Source organism: Notolepis coatsorum (genome assembly GCF_963971535.1).
Source record: "Notolepis coatsorum genome assembly, chromosome: 3".
NCBI classification, from domain to species: domain Eukaryota; kingdom Metazoa; phylum Chordata; class Actinopteri; order Aulopiformes; family Paralepididae; genus Notolepis; species Notolepis coatsorum.
In genome coordinates, this window is record NC_140167.1 from 206,648,863 (window position 1) to 206,670,100 (window position 21,238).

At 42.5% G+C, this 21,238-nt stretch overlaps 1 protein-coding gene across 1 annotated transcript in view; it reads left to right on the forward strand.

Moving 5' to 3' along the window:
- rabgap1l (RAB GTPase activating protein 1-like) overlaps positions 1–21,238 on the forward strand; it is a 573,823-nt gene that overhangs the window by 427,274 nt on the left and 125,311 nt on the right. The window contains exon 18 of the mRNA XM_084311549.1: positions 13,668–13,709. Coding sequence (XP_084167675.1) covers positions 13,668–13,709 — 42 coding nt within the window. The remainder of the gene's footprint in view (positions 1–13,667; positions 13,710–21,238) is intronic.

Below are 21,238 nucleotides of genomic sequence, written 5' to 3' on the forward strand. Positions count from 1 at the left end.
AGTATCACATACAGTATAACATACAGTATCACATATAGTATAACATACAGTATAACATTATCACATACAGTATAACATACATTATAACATACAGTATAACATACAGTATAACATCCAGTATAACATACAGTATAACATACATTATCACATACAGTATCACATACAGTATCACATACAGTATAACATCCAGTATCACATACAGTATCACATACAGTATCACATACAGTATCACATACATTATAACATACAGTATAACATTATCACATACAGTATCACATATAGTATCACATACAGTATAACATACAGTATAACATACAGTATCACATACAGTATCACATACAGTATCACATCCAGTATAACATACAGTATCACATACAGTATCACATACAGTATCACATACAGTATCACATCCAGTATAACATACAGTATCACATACATTATAACATACAGTATAACATACAGTATAACATACAGTATAACATACAGTATCACATACAGTATAACATCCAGTATCACATACAGTATAACATACAGTATCACATACAGTATAACATACAGTATCACATACAGTATAACATACAGTATAACATCCAGTATAACATCCAGTATCACATACAGTATCACATATAGTATCACATACAGTATAACATACAGTATAACATACAGTATCACATATAGTATAACATACAGTATAACATACATTATAACATACAGTATAACATACAGTATAACATACAGTATCACATATAGTATCACATACAGTATAACATACAGTATCACATACAGTATAACATACAGTATAACATACAGTATAACATACAGTATAACATATAGTATCACATACAGTATAACATACAGTATAACATACAGTATAACATACAGTATAACATACAGTATCACATATAGTATAACATACAGTATAACATACAGTATAACATACAGTATAACATACAGTATAACATTATAACATACAGTATAACATACAGTATAACATACAGTATCACATACAGTATAACATTATCACATACAGTATAACATACATTATAACATACAGTATAACATACAGTATAACATCCAGTATAACATACAGTATAACATACAGTATCACATACAGTATCACATACAGTATCACATATAGTATCACATACAGTATAACATACAGTATAACATCCAGTATCACATACAGTATAACATACAGTATAACATACAGTATAACATACAGTATCACATATAGTATCACATATAGTATAACATACAGTATAACATACAGTATAACATACAGTATAACATTATCACATACAGTATAACATACAGTATAACATACAGTATCACATACAGTATCACATACAGTATAACATTATCACATACATTATAACATACAGTATAACATACAGTATAACATCCAGTATAACATCCAGTATAACATACATTATAACATACAGTATCACATACAGTATCACATACAGTATCACATATAGTATAACATACAGTATAACATATAGTATAACATACAGTATAACATACAGTATCACATATAGTATCACATACAGTATCACATACAGTATAACATACAGTATAACATACAGTATAACATATAGTATAACATACAGTATAACATACAGTATCACATACAGTATCACATCCAGTATCACATCCAGTATCACATACAGTATAACATACAGTATAACATACAGTATCACATACAGTATCACATACAGTATCACAGTATCACATACAGTATCACATACAGTATAACATACAGTATAACATACAGTATAACATTATCACATACAGTATCACATATAGTATAACATACAGTATAACATACAGTATCACATATAGTATAACATACAGTATCACATACAGTATAACATACAGTATCACATATAGTATAACATACAGTATAACATTATCACATACAGTATAACATACATTATAACATACAGTATAACATACAGTATAACATCCAGTATAACATACAGTATAACATACAGTATCACATACAGTATCACATACAGTATCACATACAGTATAACATACAGTATAACATACAGTATCACATACAGTATCACATACATTATAACATACAGTATAACATTATCACATACAGTATCACATATAGTATCACATACAGTATAACATACAGTATCACATACAGTATCACATACAGTATAACATACAGTATAACATCCAGTATAACATACAGTATCACATACAGTATCACATACAGTATAACATACAGTATCACATACAGTATAACATCCAGTATAACATACAGTATCACATACAGTATCACATACAGTATCACATACAGTATAACATCCAGTATCACATACATTATAACATACAGTATAACATACAGTATAACATACAGTATCACATACAGTATAACATCCAGTATCACATACAGTATAACATACAGTATCACATACAGTATAACATACAGTATAACATACAGTATAACATTATCACATACAGTATCACATATAGTATAACATACAGTATCACATATAGTATAACATACAGTATAACATACAGTATAACATACAGTATAACATTATCACATACAGTATCACATATAGTATAACATACAGTATCACATACAGTATAACATACAGTATCACATATAGTATAACATACAGTATAACATTATCACATACAGTATAACATACATTATAACATACAGTATCACATACAGTATAACATACAGTATCACATACAGTATAACATCCAGTATAACATACAGTATAACATACAGTATCACATACATTATAACATACAGTATAACATACAGTATCACATACAGTATAACATCCAGTATCACATACAGTATAACATACATTATAACATACAGTATAACATACAGTATCACATACAGTATAACATCCAGTATAACATACAGTATAACATACAGTATCACATACATTATAACATACAGTATAACATACAGTATCACATACAGTATAACATACATTATCACATACAGTATAACATACATTATAACATACAGTATCACATACAGTATAACATACAGTATCACATACAGTATAACATCCAGTATAACATACAGTATAACATACAGTATCACATACATTATAACATACAGTATAACATACAGTATCACATACAGTATAACATCCAGTATCACATACAGTATAACATACATTATAACATACAGTATCACATACAGTATAACATACAGTATCACATATAGTATAACATACAGTATCACATACAGTATAACATACAGTATCACATACAGTATAACATACAGTATCACATACAGTATCACATACATTATAACATACAGTATAACATTATCACATACAGTATCACATATAGTATAACATCCAGTATAACATACAGTATCACATATAGTATAACATACAGTATAACATACAGTATAACATACAGTATCACATACAGTATCACATACAGTATAACATACAGTATCACATACAGTATCACATACAGTATCACATACAGTATCACATACAGTATAACATACAGTATAACATCCAGTATCACATCCAGTATCACATCCAGTATAACATACAGTATAACATACAGTATCACATACAGTATAACATACAGTATAACATACAGTATCACATACATTATAACATACAGTATCACATACAGTATAACATACAGTATCACATATAGTATAACATACAGTATAACATACAGTATCACATATAGTATAACATACAGTATAACATACAGTATACAGTATCACATACATTATAACATACAGTATAACATACAGTATAACATACAGTATCACATACAGTATCACATACAGTATAACATACAGTATAACATACAGTATCACATATAGTATAACATTATCACATACAGTATCACATAGTATAACATACAGTATAACATACAGTATCACATACAGTATAACATACAGTATCACATACAGTATCACATACAGTATCGCATACAGTATCACATATAGTATAACATACAGTATAACATACAGTATAACATACAGTATCACATATAGTATAACATACAGTATAACATACAGTATAACATACAGTATCACATACAGTATCACATACAGTATAACATACAGTATCACATATAGTATAACATACAGTATCACATACAGTATCACATACAGTATAACATACAGTATAACATACAGTATAACATACAGTATCACATACAGTAGCACATATAGTATCACATACAGTATCACATACAGTATAACATCCAGTATCACATACAGTATAACATCCAGTATCACATACAGTATCACATACAGTATCACATACAGTATAACATACAGTATCACATACAGTATCACATACAGTATCACATACAGTTATACAGTATCACATATAGTATCACATACAGTATAACATCCAGTATAACATACAGTATAACATCCAGTAGCACATCCAGTATAACATACAGTATAACATACAGTATCACATACAGTATCACATACAGTATAACATATAGTATAACATACAGTATAACATTATCACATACAGTATCACATACAGTATAACATACAGTATCACATACAGTATCACATACAGTATCACATACAGTATAACATACAGTATCACATACAGTATCACATACAGTATCACATACAGTATCACATACAGTATCACATATAGTATAACATACAGTATAACATTATCACATACAGTATCACATACAGTATAACATACAGTATCACATACAGTATAACATACAGTATCACATACAGTATCACATACAGTATCACATACAGTATAACATACAGTATCACATACAGTATCACATACAGTATCACATATAGTATCACATACAGTATCACATACAGTATCACATACAGTATCACATCCAGTATCACATCCAGTATCACATCCAGTATCACATCCAGTATCACATACAGTATCACATACAGTATCACATACAGTATCACATCCATACAGTATAACATACAGTATAACATACAGTATCACATACAGTATCACATACAGTATAACATACAGTATCACATACAGTATCACATACAGTATCACATACAGTATCACATACAGTATCACATACAGTTATACAGTATCACATACAGTATCACATACAGTATCACATACAGTATCACATATAGTATCACATATAGTATCACATACAGTATCACATACAGTATAACATCCAGTATCACATACAGTATCACATACAGTATCACATACAGTATAACATACAGTATAACATACAGTATCACATACAGTATCACATACAGTTATACAGTATCACATATAGTATCACATACAGTATAACATCCAGTATCACATACAGTATCACATACAGTATCACATACAGTATCACATACAGTATAACATACAGTATCACATACAGTATCATATACAGTTATACAGTATAACATACATTATCACATACAGTATCACATACAGTATCACATACAGTATAACATACAGTATAACATCCAGTATAACATCCAGTATAACATACAGTATCACATACAGTATCACATACAGTATCACATACAGTATCACATACAGTATCACATACAGTATAACATTATCACATACAGTATAACATACAGTATAACATCCAGTATAACATACAGTATAACATACAGTATCACATACAGTATCACATACAGTATCACATACAGTATCACATACAGTATAACATACAGTATAACATATAGTATCACATACAGTATCACATACAGTATCACATACAGTATCACATACAGTATCACATACAGTATCACATACAGTATCACATACAGTATCACATCCAGTATCACATCCAGTATCACATACAGTATAACATCCAGTATAACATACAGTATAACATACAGTATAACCTCAGAAGTGTCTGTAAGGTATTTTAATGCTCCCAGGCAGCTAGCAGCCCCCTCTCTCTCTCTCTCCCTCTCCCCCTCTCTCTCTCTCTCTCTCTCTCTCTCTCTCTCTCTCTCTCTCTCTCTCTCTCTCTCTCTCTCTCTCTCTCTCCCTCTCTCTCTCTTTCCTCTCTCTCTCTTTCCTCTCTCTCTCTCTCTCTCTCTCTCTCTCTCTCTCTCTCTCTCTCTCTCTCTCTCTCTCTCTCTCTCTCTCTCTTCTCTCTCTCTCTCTCCCTCTCCCCCCCCCCCTCTAAGCTCCAGGCGGAACAATTAAAAGTTTCCTGGGTGTTTCTCACTCAATGATCCGTGTGATGAGAATCTGCTCTCCTCGTCTTTTCCTTTCCGTTCTCTCTTGTCTCATTTGCTCCCTCTATCATCTGTTTGAAATTGGTCCTTGCTTAAATACCTTAAAATATACCTTAAAAACACCTTAAAATATACCTTAAAAACACACCTTAAAATATACCTTAGAACAGTGGTGTCGGGGCGGTCGGATGGCGTAGCCGGTTGTCATACTAACTCGTTTGGCTGAGTTAGGGGGGAGGGAAGTGGTGGGTGGTAATCTGGCGTTGTGGACAGTGACCCCTACAGGTCAGGTCTGGGCGCCTGCTCAGCGAAAGGCAGGACTTGATGAAGGCAGCGTGACCTCCCACGCGTTACACTTCACCAATGAGAGTCCTCGCTGCCAGGTGAGAAGAGAGCCACTGGCTGTCTCCGCGTGTGTCGGAGGAAGCATGTGGTTGACTTCAGGGTTCCCTTGTACCGACCAGTAGGGGGCACATGCGCACAACGACCAGGTAGGGGAGGGGGGGGGGGGGGGGCTGGCGGGAGCTGGGGGGGCAGGGGGAGGGGGGAGAGCTGGGGCAGGGGGAGCTGGAGTGGCAGGGGGAGGAGGAGCTGGGGGAGGGGGAGCTGGGGGAGGGGGAGCTGGGGGAGGGGGAGCTGGGGGAGGAGGAGCTGGGGGAGGGGGAGCTGGGGGAGGAGGAGCTGGGGGAGGAGGAGCTGGGGGGGGAGCTGGGGCAGGAGGGTCATTGTGTCGGGGTTGAAAGGTGCAAACTGCGCAGCGCCACAGACTCATGCTTTGACTACATTGGAGTTCAGTCAGGTTGGTTGGTTGGTGTGTTTTCCACGTCAACTGCAAACTGATTAATGAGCCGTTCAAACCTAAATTTCTGGGCAAATCACTGGGTAAACTCGGCGCAGAGTACGAACATAGATTATATTCTGCCTCCCACCTGTCTGGAAAAGTCCTGCTTTCAAATTCCACTTTTCCTTTTGGCCATTTGGGAGGAATAGACCGCTGCACCTCCGCGTTACATTGAGCTCATGGGAGAGAGCGTGGGGAGAAAATGAATGAATGTGGATGAGAGCCAAGACATTAAGTGGTTGTAGCTACGGCTGTGGGGGCGCTGGAGACATGATCCAATAGTCTTTTATACGCCTGAGTCTCCTGAACACGGAGAGACCAGTCCCAAGTCGATCGGCAAGCTATAGTCACTTTTCCACACCTACTCCCGAACTCCGCATGCGCAGATTTATAAACCTAGATCTCTGGACAATCCAGAGAGACTCCGTGGGCAATCTGCGCATGCAGAGTTGAGGAGTAGGTGCGAGAAAGTGACTATAGCTCGTGGGCGTGACGCACAAAGTCACGGCGCTTTGCGAGCGTCTAGCGGCTCGGGCTGCATTTTTCACCAAACATATAAATGACTGTTTGAAAGATCTATTTGTTGCCGTTCGAACGCCACCGCGTCTCGGTTCTTGAGTTGCATGACGATATGTCAGGCGAGCGTCTTTTTACGCGCCGCACGTCAGACGACCACCCCAGACTCCCGACGCTCCAGCACTGCCAATCATCCGCTGATGGCCAGCATTGTAGCCAATGAGTGTACCTTTCCAATGAATGGGGGGGGGGGGGGGGGTGCGAATAAAGGATCTAGGTGAAAGTTAACGAGCAAAAACCAGAAGTGAATCACATTTCAGAATGAACAGCCCACTGCCCTTTTCGGAATCCCACACACCCCCACACTCACATCTGAGGCTGCACAGCAAATTATTGCATTTACCACTCTTGCGACCTGGCAACCATTTCTGCAACATATCGACACTCTGACTATCAACGAAGAAACTGACAAACAATAGAGCTAAACACCTTTAACCAACTTATTCAGTCTTGTGTCCTACTTTACCTGAACCCCTTTTACATACTCTACTATTAATACTATAACTTTCTTCTCTTTTATTATTATTTTCTTTTTTATTATTATTATTTCTTTTTTTGTTGTTTTTTATCATTATCTATTTATTCTAGTTCTTCCTGTTTGATACCCACACAGTTTAAAACATGACAGTCTTTCTTCCTGTTTGATACCCACACAGTTTAAAACCTGACAGTCTTTCTTCCTGTTTGATACCAACACAGTTTAAAACCTGACAGTCTTTCTTCCTGTTTGATACCAACACAGTTTAAAACCTGACCGTCTGTCTTCCTGTTTGATACCCACACAGTTTAGAACCTGACCGTCTTTCTTCCTGTTTGATACCAACACAGTTTAAAACCTGACAGTCTGTCTTCCTGTTTGATACCCACACAGTTTATAACCTGACAGTCTTTCTTCTGTTTGATACCCACACAGTTTAAAACCTGACAGTCTTTCTTCCTGTTTGATACCCACACAGTTTAAAACCTGACAGTCTTTCTTCTGTTTGATACCCACACAGTTTAAAACCTGACAGTCTGTCTTCCTATTTGATACCCACACAGTTTAAAACCTGACAGTCTGTCTTCCTGTTTGATACCCACACAGTTTAGAACCTGACAGTTAGGCCTGCCACGATAACACATTTTGCTGGGCGATTAATTGCCCCGAAAATATCGCGATAAGCGATATTATTGCGACCGGTTAGAGAATTTTTTTTTGAGAAATTTATTTCCCAAAACTTTTATTTTGAAGCCCACCGCTCCGTCTTTTCCGGTGTTTAAGACTTTTATTTTGAAGCCCACCGACCGGACCGGAAGTATTGTTGTGATTATTATCAGGTACTTTTTGGGTACCAGAAAAGTCACGTGAAACACTGAATAGAGACGCGTCTCTAGGATTTCATAATCATTATGTTTGCAGCAGGCACAAGTGCAATAAACAAAGGATACAGTCACTGTGTATTCTGCCTCATTTATTGATTAAACAAAACCGACATCAACACAATTTGCCACCGAGCGGAGAGTTTAGTCTCGCAAAAAGATCGCTGACTTGTTAAGGCTTGTTGTTAGGTTAGGTGCTAATGTTGTGCTAGCGTTTTAGCATGGCTATCGTACATAGCGTGATCAATATAACTCGCTATTGATTGTTTGTATGAGTAACGTTAATGCTAGTAGAATAGACACAACGTGAGGTAATCACCATCCATTTTAAACCGGTTATTACCTAATGCTAACGTTAGCAAATAGACGCGACTGGTAACGTTACAGCTTGTTAGCCTAATGCTCGTTAACGTTAACGCTTGTAGAATAGACACAATGAGAGGTAACGTTAGCAGAATAGACACAACGAGGGTCTCGTTAATGTTGTTATTGATATTATACTACTGCTCTGTAGTAAAGCCAGCGGCCCGCCTCCCAACACGGACAGTGACTGACAAGGGGCACTGGGTCCGCCTCATTAAAACAAACGCGCAAATAGCAATTAATCGCGCCCGTCAAAATCATTGCATTAATTTTAATTATCGCGGCAATTAATCGATTTATTGCTTATCGCGGCAGGCCTACTGACAGTCTTTCTTCCTGTTTGATACCCACACAGTTTAGAACCTGACAGTCTTTCTTCTGTTTGATACCCACACAGTTTAAAACCTGACCGTCTTTCTTCCTGTTTGATACCCACACAGTTTAAAACCTGACAGTCTGTCTTCCTGTTTGATACCCACACAGTTTAAACCCTGACAGTCTTTCTTCCTGTTTGATACCCACACAGTTTAAAACCTGACAGTCTTTCTTCCTGTTTGATACCCACACAGATTAAAACCTGACAGTCTTTCTTCCTGTTTGATACCCACACAGTTTAGAACCTGACAGTATTTCTTCCTGTTTGATACCCACACAGTTTAGAACATGACAATCTTTCTTCCTGTTTGATACCCACACAGTTTAGAACCTGACAGTCTTTCTTCCTGTTTGATACCCACACAGTTTAAAACCTGACAGTCTGTCTTCCTGTTTGATACCCACACAGTTTAGAACCTGACAGTCTTTCTTCTGTTTGATACCCACACAGTTTAGAACCTGACCGTCTTTCTTCCTGTTTGATACCCACACAGTTTAAAACATGACAGTCTGTCTTCCTGTTTGATACCCACACAGTTTAAAACCTGACAGTCTTTCTTCTTGTTTGATACCCACACAGTTTAAAACCTGACAGTCTTTCTTCTGTTTGATACCCACACAGTTTAAAACCTGACAGTCTTTCTTCTGTTTGATACCCACACAGTTTAAAACCTGACAGTCTTTCTTCCTGTTTGATACCCACACAGTTTAAAACCTGACAGTCTTTCTTCCTGTTTGATACCCACACAGTTTAAAACCTGACAGTCTTTCTTCCTGTTTGATACCCACACAGTTTAAAACCCGACAGTCTGTCTTCCTGTTTGATACCCACACAGTTTAAAACCTGACAGTCTTTCTTCCTGTTTGATACCCACAGTTTAAAACCTGACAGTCTTTCTTCCTGTTTGATACCCACACAGTTTAAAACCTGACAGTCTTTCTTCTGTTTGATACCCACACAGTTTAAAACCTGACAGTCTTTCTTCCTGTTTGATACCCACACAGTTTAAAACCTGACAGTCTTTCTTCCTGTTTGATACCCACACAGTTTAAAACCTGACAGTCTTTCTTCTGTTTGATACCCACACAGTTTAAAACCTGACAGTCTGTCTTCCTGTTTGATACCCACACAGTTTAAAACCTGACCGTCTGTCTTCCTGTTTGATACCCACACAGTTTAAAACCTGACCGTCTGTCTTCCTGTTTGATACCCACACAGTTTAAAACCTGACAGTCTTTCTTCCTGTTTGATACCCACACAGTTTAAAACCTGACAGTCTTTCTTCCTGTTTGATACCCACACAGTTTAAAACCTGACCGTCTGTCTTCCTGTTTGATACCCACACAGTTTAAAACCTGACAGTCTTTCTTCCTGTTTGATACCCACACAGTTTAAAACCTGACAGTCTTTCTTCCTGTTTGATACCCACACAGTTTAAAACCTGACAGTCTTTCTTCCTGTTTGATACCCACACAGTTTAAAACCTGACAGTCTTTCTTCCTGTTTGATACCCACACAGTTTAAAACCTGGTAATCAGAAGGTTCCCGGTTCAATTCCGGCTCCTCCCGGCAGCGTATCGACGTGTCCTTGAGCGAGACACTTAACCCCCTAACTGCTGCCGATGAGCAGGTTGGAACCTTGCACGGTCACCTGTCTGAAAGTGAGGCACAGGTTGTAAAGCGCTTTGGATAAAAGTGCTATATTCATGCCGTAATTTACCATTCAATGTAGAATGGTAGCAATGCTAAACTACTAAATACTTACTACTTGGCATCGCTCTCTACACACCCCTTCATCATCATCATCATCATCATCATCATCATCATCATCATCATCAAACCTCTATTTAATACTTGTGAGATCATTGAGGTTGCCCTCGTTTCCAATGACGACAAATAAACAGACCAGATTAAAAGTAGTAACACAACAAGATAAAATCAAAGCTACAAACTCACCTAAAATACAAGATTTAAAAGAAATTAAATCAGCTAAAACAGTTACACACTGATACACGGTGGTTAGTGATCATGGCTTTAAACTGCATAGGTTGGAAAAGTATTGATCAGAGTGATGAATTGAATTCTCAGTTTGAATGTTCAGAGAAGTCGGCCTTGACGTGTATGTTTCACGTGCACTTGTTAGTGAATGTGTTGTGTGTGTCCTTGTTCATTCGTTTGCCAGCTGTATGATACATAAATGCCTGTGTGGCTACTGGCTACCCACTGACTCTCTCCATCACGGTCTGACACGCGTGTGGAAGTTTGTTGGCACACAGTGTAGGATTTTAATACTGTCTCTCACTCACTCACTCTCTCTCTCGCTCTCGCTCTCTTGCTCTTGCTCTTTCTCTCTCTCTCTCTCTCTCTCTCTCTCTCTCTCTCTCTCTCTCTCTCTTACTCCAAGTCTCTGTGTGAGTCTACCCCCCCCCCCCTCTCTCTATCTCTGACTAACACGCACACTCTCACACATGCACACACACAGACCTTGCCCGGCACCCTAGTGCCATCTAGAGGCCTCCTGAGAGTGATATTTGGAGACAGAGGGTCTCTCTCTCTCGCTCTCTTTTTCTCTCTCTCTCCCTCCCTCCCCCCCCCCCCCGTCCCCGTCCCCCCGTCCCCGTCCCCGTCGGCTATTTATAGAAATGGGTAGATATTTTTAGCTCCGTGTTGCCATGTGAAGGGGTTGTCGTAGCTACTGAGGAGACGGGTGTTCCCATGTGGAGCTGACATCAGCATCGCATCACTCTCTCTTTGTTTTTCATCCTTTCTTTCATTATTTCTGTCTGTCTCTTGCTCTCACCCTCTTTTCCCTCTTTTTTATGTCACTTTGTTTTGCTCTTTTTTTGCACACAGCCACTCTCATCACCCTTCTCGCTCTCTCTTAGTTTTTCCAGATCTCTCTCCTAGCTCTCTCTTAGTTTTTCCAGATCTCTCTCTCTCTCTCTCTCTCTCTCTCTCTCTCTCTCTCTCTCTCTCTCTCTCTCTCTCTCTCTCTCTCTCTCTCTCTCTCTATCTCTCTCTATCTCTCTCTATCTCTATCTCTTTCTCTTTCTGTCTCTTGTCCCCCTGTCTCCCTCTGACAGTCTGTGAAAACATTGCCTTGCCCTACAGTGATATTAATTAGCGTCACCTTTTTGTGTTGTGTCTGAAAGAAACGGGGACCACAGAATCTTTGATCTTCAAAATGAAATCAGCAACACTGTTCCAGCGCGGTCATGTTGTCTAATGAGTGAATTATATACGCTACAGTCTGCTGTTTCAGGTCTGTGTCTACAGTCTGCTGTTTCAGGTCTGTGTCTACAGTCTGCTGTTTCAGGTCTGTGTCTACAGTCTGCTGCTTCAGGTCTGTGTCTACAGTCTGCTGTTTCAGGTCTGTGTCTACAGTCTGCTGTTTCAGGTCTGTGTCTACAGTCTGCTGTTTCAGGTCTGTGTCTACAGTCTGCTGTTTCAGGTCTGTGTCTACAGTCTGCTGTTTCAGGTCTGTGTCTACAGTCTGCTGTTTCAGGTCTGTGTCTACAGTCTGCTGTTTCAGGTCTGTGTCTACAGTCTGCTGTTTCAGGTCTGTGTCTACAGTCTGCTGTTTCAGGTCTGTGTCTACAGTCTGCTGCTTCAGGTCTGTGTCTACAGTCTGCTGTTTCAGGTCTGTGTCTACAGTCTGCTGTTTCAGGTCTGTGTCTACAGTCTGCTGTTTCAGGTCTGTGTCTACAGTCTGCTGTTTCAGGTCTGTGTCTACAGTCTGCTGTTTCAGGTCTGTGTCTACAGTCTGCTGTTTCAGGTCTGTGTCTACAGTCTGCTGTTTCAGGTCTGTGTCTACAGTCTGCTGCTTCAGGTCTGTGTCTACAGTCTGCTGTTTCAGGTCTGTGTCTACAGTCTGCTGTTTCAGGTCTGTGTCTACAGTCTGCTGTTTCAGGTCTGTGTCTACAGTCTGCTGCTTCACTAACTGCCCTCCTCTCTGTCTCTTCCAGGGTCTCAATATCATCTTCAATGTGGCGCTGGCTCTCCTCAAGGTTAGTACTGATGACACTGTGTCCTCAAGGTTAGTACTGATGACACTGTGTCCTCAAGGTTAGTACTGATGACACTATGTCCTCCTCAAGGTTAGTACTGATGACACTATGTCCTCCTCAAGGTTAGTACTGATGACACTATGTCCTCCTCAAGGTTAGTACTGATGACACTATTGCACAACATTGAGATGTACACATAGAACATATAATGACATTGTGCATGGTTGATGAAGTGTGTTTCACACATGTACTTTAGTTCCATGCTGTGATATGGTACTGTGAGTACTGGTAGATGTTGATTAGTAGCATCTGTGAGGCCAGGGCTCTGCTGTGTCGGGGGATGATGTGATGACACTGAGCCGAGAGTCTGTCCGTTCAGTGGTTTACATCGCCCTCTGCCGGTCATAGACAATACTGCAACTGGAAATGGGGAACCCCCTTGAATTTTGAGCTAAATATTGTGTTGACAATGGAGCATTTAGCTATTTTAGTAAAACGAATAAGAGCGTTAACCTCCTTTTTTGTTTTAAGTGTTGTTTTAATCCTTGAAGGATCACCTTATATTAGATTTTGCCAAATGTATTTGACTTGTAACAAACAATAAGCCATAGACATTAATATACAATGGAATCATGTGAAAAAGCTTAATACAGTGTATTTCCAAAGACCTGGAGCTGTTAAAATGGCAGCGTTGTGGCTGTTTCAGGGACCTTACAGTAGCGCACCCATTTTTATCAACTTCATCTTGTAAACTCTTCCGCATCTAAAATGCATGCAAGTCTAGCAAGTTGAAATCAGAGAATTGTCTTTCAAAATGTGGAATAGGCTTTAGTGTGGTGTTCTCTCCCCAGTGCTCCTGCTCTGCTGCAGCGACCATCAGGTCTGGGTCAGGAGCTTTCAGCTGGGTCAGGACCTTTCACCTGGGTCAGGAGCTTTCAGCTGGGTCAGGGCCTTTCAGCTGGGTCAGTCAGGTCCTTTCACCTGGGTCAGGAGCTTTCAGCTGGGTCAGGACCTTTCACCTGGGTCAGGAGCTTTCACCTGGGTCAGGAGCTTTCAGCTGGGTCAGGGCCTTTCAGCTGGGTCAGTCAGGTCCTTTCACCTGGGTCAGGACCTTTCAGCTGGGTCAGGAGCTTTCAGCTGGGTCAGGAGCTTTCAGCTGGGTCAGGAGCTTTCAGCTGGGTCAGGAGCTTTCAGCTGGGTCAGGGCCTTTCAGCTGGGTCAGGAGCTTTCAGCTGGGTCAGTCAGGTCCTTTCACCTGGGTCAGGAGCTTTCAGCTGGGTCAGGAGCTTTCAGCTGGGTCAGTCAGGTCCTTTCACCTGGGTCAGGACCTTTCAGCTGGGTCAGTCAGGACCTTTCACCTGGGTCAGGAGCTTTCAGCTGGGTCAGGACCTTTCAGCTGGGTCAGTCAGGTCCTTTCACCTGGGTCAGGACCTTTCAGCTGGGTCAGGACCTTTCAGCTGGGTCAGTCAGGTCCTTTCACCTGGGTCAGGACCTTTCACCTGGGTCAGTCAGGACCTTTCAGCTGGGTCAGGACCTTTCAGCTGGGTCAGGGCCTTTCAGCTGGGTCAGTCAGGACCTTTCACCTGGGTCAGGACCTTTCACCTGGGTCAGTCAGGACCTTTCAGCTGGGTCAGTCAGGACCTTTCAGCTGGGTCAGGACCTTTCAGCTGGGTCAGGGCCTTTCAGCTGGGTCAGGTCCTTTCAGCTGGGTCAGTCAGGACCTTTCAGCTGGGTCAGTCAGGACCTTTCAGCTGGGTCAGTCAGGACCTTTCAGCTGGGTCAGTCAGGTCCTTTCAGCTCGGTCAGTCAGGTCCTTTCACCTGGGTCAGTCAGGACCTTTCAGCTGGGTCAGGAGCTTTCAGCTGGGTCAGGACCTTTCAGCTGGGTCAGTCAGGTCCTTTCACCTGGGTCAGTCAGGACCTTTCAGCTGGGTCAGGGCCTTTCAGCTGGGTCAGGACCTTTCAGCTGGGTCAGGTCCTTTCAGCTGGGTCAGGGCCTTTCAGCTGGGTCAGGGCCTTTCAGCTGGGTCAGTCAGGGCCTTTCACCTGGGTCAGTCAGGGCCTTTCAGCTGGGTCAGGACCTTTCAGCTGGGTCAGGGCCTTTCAGCTGGGTCAGTCAGGACCTTTCAGCTGGGTCAGGACCTTTCACCTGGGTCAGTCAGGGCCTTTCACCTGGGTCAGGGCCTTTCAGCTGGGTCAGTCAGGACCTTTCAGCTGGGTCAGTCAGGACCTTTCAGCTGGGTCAGTCAGGACCTTTCAGCTGGGTCAGGACCTTTCACCTGGGTCAGTCAGGTCCTTTCAGCTGGGTCAGTCAGGACCTTTCAGCTGGGTCAGTCAGGACCTTTCAGCTGGGTCAGGACCTTTCACCTGGGTCAGTCAGGTCCTTTCAGCTGGGTCAGTCAGGTCCTTTCATCTGGGTCAGTCAGGACCTTTCACCTGGGTCAGTCAGGACCTTTCAGCTGGGTCAGTCAGGACCTTTCAGCTGGGTCAGTCAGGACCTTTCAGCTGGGTCAGTCAGGTCCTTTCAGCTGGGTCAGGACCTTTCACCTGGGTCAGGACCTTTCACCTGGGTCAGTCAGGTCCTTTCAGCTGGGTCAGGACCTTTCACCTGGGTCAGTCAGGTCCTTTCAGCTGGGTCAGGACCTTTCAGCTGGGTCAGGTCCTTTCAGCTGGGTCAGTCAGGACCTTTCAGCTGGGTCAGGTCCTTTCAGCTGGGTCAGGGCCTTTCAGCTGGGTCAGTCAGGGCCTTTCACCTGGGTCAGTCAGGACCTTTCAGCTGGGTCAGGCCCTTTCAGCTGGGTCAGTCAGGACCTTTCAGCTGGGTCAGGGCCTTTCAGCTGGGTCAGGACCTTTCAGCTGGGTCAGTCAGGACCTTTCAGCTGGGTCAGTCAGGACCTTTCACCTGGGTCAGTCAGGACCTTTCAGCTGGGTCAGTCGGGACCTTTCAGCTGGGTCAGTCGGGACCTTTCAGCTGGGTCAGTCAGGACCTTTCAGCTGGGTCAGTCAGGACCTTTCAGCTGGGTCAGTCAGGACCTTTCAGCTGGGTCAGTCAGGACCTTTCAGCTGGGTCAGTCAGGACCTTTCAGCTGGGTCAGGACCTTTCAGCTGGGTCAGGTCCTTTCAGCTGTGTCAGGACCTTTCACCTGGGTCAGTCAGGTCCTTTCAGCTGGGTCAGTCAGGTCCTTTCAGCTGGGTCAGGACCTTTCAGCTGGGTCAGGTCCTTTCAGCTGGGTCAGTCAGGACCTTTCAGCTGGGTCAGGTCCTTTCAGCTGGGTCAGGACCTTTCAGCTGGGTCAGGTCCTTTCAGCTGGGTCAGGTCCTTTCAGCTGGGTCAGGGCCTTTCAGCTGGGTCAGTCAGGGCCTTTCACCTGGGTCAGTCAGGGCCTTTCAGCTGGGTCAGTCAGGGCCTTTCAGCTGGGTCAGGACCTTTCAGCTGGGCCAGTCAGGACCTTTCAGCTGGGTCAGGTCCTTTCAGCTCGGTCAGGGCCTTTCAGCTGGGTCAGGACCTTTCAGCTGGGTCAGTCAGGACCTTTCAGCTGGGTCAGTCAGGACCTTTCAGCTGGGTCAGGACCTTTCAGCTGGGTCAGTCAGGCCCTTTCAGCTGGGTCAGTCAGGCCCTTTCAGCTGGGTCAGGACCTTTCAGCTGGGTCAGTCAGGACCTTTCAGCTGGGTCAGGACCTTTCACCTGGGTCAGTCAGGTCCTTTCAGCTGGGTCAGTCAGGACCTTTCAGCTGGGTCAGTCAGGACCTTTCAGCTGGGTCAGGACCTTTCACCTGGGTCAGTCAGGTCCTTTCAGCTGGGTCAGTCAGGTCCTTTCATCTGGGTCAGTCAGGACCTTTCACCTGGGTCAGTCAGGACCTTTCAGCTGGGTCAGTCAGGGCCTTTCAGCTGGGTCAGTCAGGGCCTTTCAGCTGGGTCAGGACCTTTCAGCTGGGCCAGTCAGGACCTTTCAGCTGGGTCAGGTCCTTTCAGCTCGGTCAGGGCCTTTCAGCTGGGTCAGGACCTTTCAGCTGGGTCAGTCAGGACCTTTCAGCTGGGTCAGTCAGGACCTTTCAGCTGGGTCAGGACCTTTCAGCTGGGTCAGTCAGGCCCTTTCAGCTGGGTCAGTCAGGCCCTTTCAGCTGGGTCAGGACCTTTCAGCTGGGTCAGTCAGGACCTTTCAGCTGGGTCAGTCAGGACCTTTCAGCTGGGTCAGTCAGGACCTTTCAGCTGGGTCGGTCAGGACCTTTCAGCTGGGTCAGTCAGGACCTTTCAGCTGGGTCAGGGCCTTTCAGCTGGGTCAGTCAGGGCCTTTCAGCTGGGTCAGTCAGGACCTTTCAGCTGCTAGAGATCTATGGTCCACCATGACCTTTGGTGCTAGAGATCTATGGTCCACCATCACCGGGGAGGGAACATTCTAGAGATCTATGGTCCACCATTACCGGGGAGGGAACATTGTAGAGATCTATGGTCCACCATTACCGGGGAGGGAACATTGTAGAGATCTATGGTCCACCATTACCGGGGAGGGAACATTCTCAGCCCCCAAAATCTCCGGAATAAGCGTCTCCATAAACTTAGTGGGACTAGTCACTTCAACTCTTTCATCCTTGATCCATCCGTCTGTTCCAATGGTTCCAAAGGTCCAGGGCATCCGCGAGACCTTATGCCATATCTGCTTGTTCTGTTATCACTTGGGTCTTTGTGGATTTTCCCATTTCCCGGTGCAGGCTTTCCAAACGTGTGGTATCCGAACGTATGGCCTCAATTATTTTGTCTCAGCTCTGTGCAAAGGATATAAATCTCCACCCTGATGTCTCATGATAGCTTCCAAGGTGAGTCTGTGTTGTTCCAGGAGAGATTACATTGTTATCACTCTGCTCTCCGTCATCTTGTTCCACTTGCTAGCTTAGTCCATTTGATATAATTCCCTGGTTCTTTTCTTTCTGGCCAACAGAAAGGTTAAAGGACAACTTAGGTATTTTAAAACCTGGACCCTATTTTTCCGTTGTGTGGAGTCTAAATTAATAATAGAGACAAGAATGGTTGTAATTGGTCCAGTATTGAGGGAGATTGCTTCTGGCAGCCGCTGTTTTAATAAATGATAATACTGTAAGTGACAACATTCTGTAAAGGATCCCTACAGAGAGAGACCTTTGTGTTTATGCTTCTTCCGGGTTCTGTTTATCCATTCCACTATCTGCGGCCGGGGGCTGATGTTTACAAAAGAAGTCGCCACAGGGAAATACATCTATAGATGTCCCTCGATACCAGGAACATGCAAATGGACCTTGTAGAAGTGGAGCAATCTTCCATTTACTTAGGTATGTATTTTTAGCCGGATTTTCAGAAAATAGGGCTAGGGCTTAAGAGGTTAAGTAGATGTTGAGTTTTAAACTATTTCACCTCACCAGGGCGGAACCCAGTGGCGGCTCTGCCACTAGGGGCGCACGGGCGCCGCCCCACCTGCTGTTAAATCAGAGAAGAAGAAAATAAAACTTTTTAGTTTTTTGTTTTATAGCCCTATAAATAATATAAACATGTTTAAAATGAATAATATTTACTCATTTTAAGTATGTTTGTATTTCCAATGCACAATATAACGTTATTATCTAAAATAAAAAAACACTCGTTTTCCTGAGCAGGAAGTGACGTTTTTTTAATTTTTTTGTATTTCTCGGCCCGGGCTAGACGCGATAGCGCTCTGAGTGCGCGTCACAGTTTGATTGCTGTATCCGTCACAGCCAATCAGTGCATAACGCGTTGTGCGTTGAAATATGACAATTATGTTGGAATCCCGGCGCGATTTGAAGCGGTCTAGCCAGTAGCGTCAAGAATTTCTGTAGCCGCATTTCGCGGAGACGCTCTCTGATTGGCCGACGCCAGTATTTTTTTCCGTAGCAGAATTTCACAGAGACGATCTCTGATTGGCCGGATCCAATTTCTAATGTTCCAATTCTAGCTTATTCCTAGGTTGGTCCGTTGGTGAGAGATAGTTGTGTTGTTGTGTTGTTGTGAGATGCAGGCAGCAGAGCGTGCCGTGACTGCAAGTTCTTTAGACGGTTAAGCTTAGGCACTCTTTCAAAGTTGGTTAAGGTTAGAGTTTGTCTTAGAGCATGGCGATAGAACGCCAGGTAGTTTGCAGTCTGTTCGACGCGGAAAAATGGACAAAGAAATGTACTTGTGTTGTGCTAACAAGCTAACACTTGGCTAACAAGCTATATGGCGGATGCAGTCTGGAGACAGTGGTCTGGAATACATCAACAGTGGATTATACACGTTTATCAAGCTCTCCTGCCCTGGACGTTTCAACTAAACAGTGAGTCTCTCTCTCTCTCTCTCTCTCTCTCTCTCTCTCTCTCTCTCTCTCTCTCTCTCTCTCTCTCTCTCGCTCTCTCTCTCTCGCTATACACAGCTGTCTCCGCGAAATGCGGCTACGGAAAAAAGTATTGACTGTGCTTGCTGAGACGATAATTAATAGGCTAGCGATTCAAAACGCGCTGCTGTGTTGTGAACTATAACATTAATTTAGCTGCTGCTGATGCATAATGAATGAATGGTGAGTTGTTTAAAATGACAACATACATGTGTTAATTATTTGATTTGATTGATCCGAGAGACAGAGAGAGATTGCTCCAGAGCATCTCAGAGCATTACATTTTCAACTCGACCTATTAACGTGAACTGCGACCCACAAGGCACCAGCGCCAGCGGCCGCTACTGGCGGAACCGGCAGTCCATGATGTTTCTATCTTTGATACACAATCTTGTAAAAGATGGCTTGGGGGGTGCTCCAGTAGCACACCATGTTACCGCGCTGCGTCGCGGAACTCCGTGCTGCGTCCAGCGTTTCCGTTAGAACATATTCGTGCCGGTCTGAGTGTCCTGCAAGATTTCTATCACCGGACATATTCGAGATATTCCGGTCAGAGTTTTAAACAGCAGTCTATTATAATCACATTTTTATGAGCTAACGAATTCCGTTATAATTGGACATGTGTATTAATTACATCAAGCGAAGAATGAGAAATTGATTTGCAGAATCAAATTACTATCTCTCGCCTCTCAAGTTAGTGCGATACGCTACCAGCATCAAGCTCCCGCTGCAGCAGCTCTGTCACACGCACCCCCAAATGAATCTCGAGTCGACATCGCTTCACCTCGTTGTATCAGACACGTCACACATATCATAATGTTCAACTTCACGTATACAGTCATTAATATATTCCAAATAAAATAAGTCCCTCGATACTCCGTGCTGCTGCTGACTTGAAATAAAATAGACCGATACGCAGTCGGTCCGACACTAAACAGCAGTCTGTTATAATCACATTTTTATGAGCTAACGAATTCCGTTATATTGGACATTTGTATTAATTATATCAAGCGAAGAACTCAGAAAGCAGAGAGACGGCAACATTATCGTGGGTTTGCGTGACGACTCTCTCCACCTCGCAACGACTTATTTGCAAAGAGTATGGCGCTGCAGAGAAGCTGTTCAGCTGTTATTGGCTCTTTTCTGGGAACCGCACAACAGCGCCCCCCACCCAA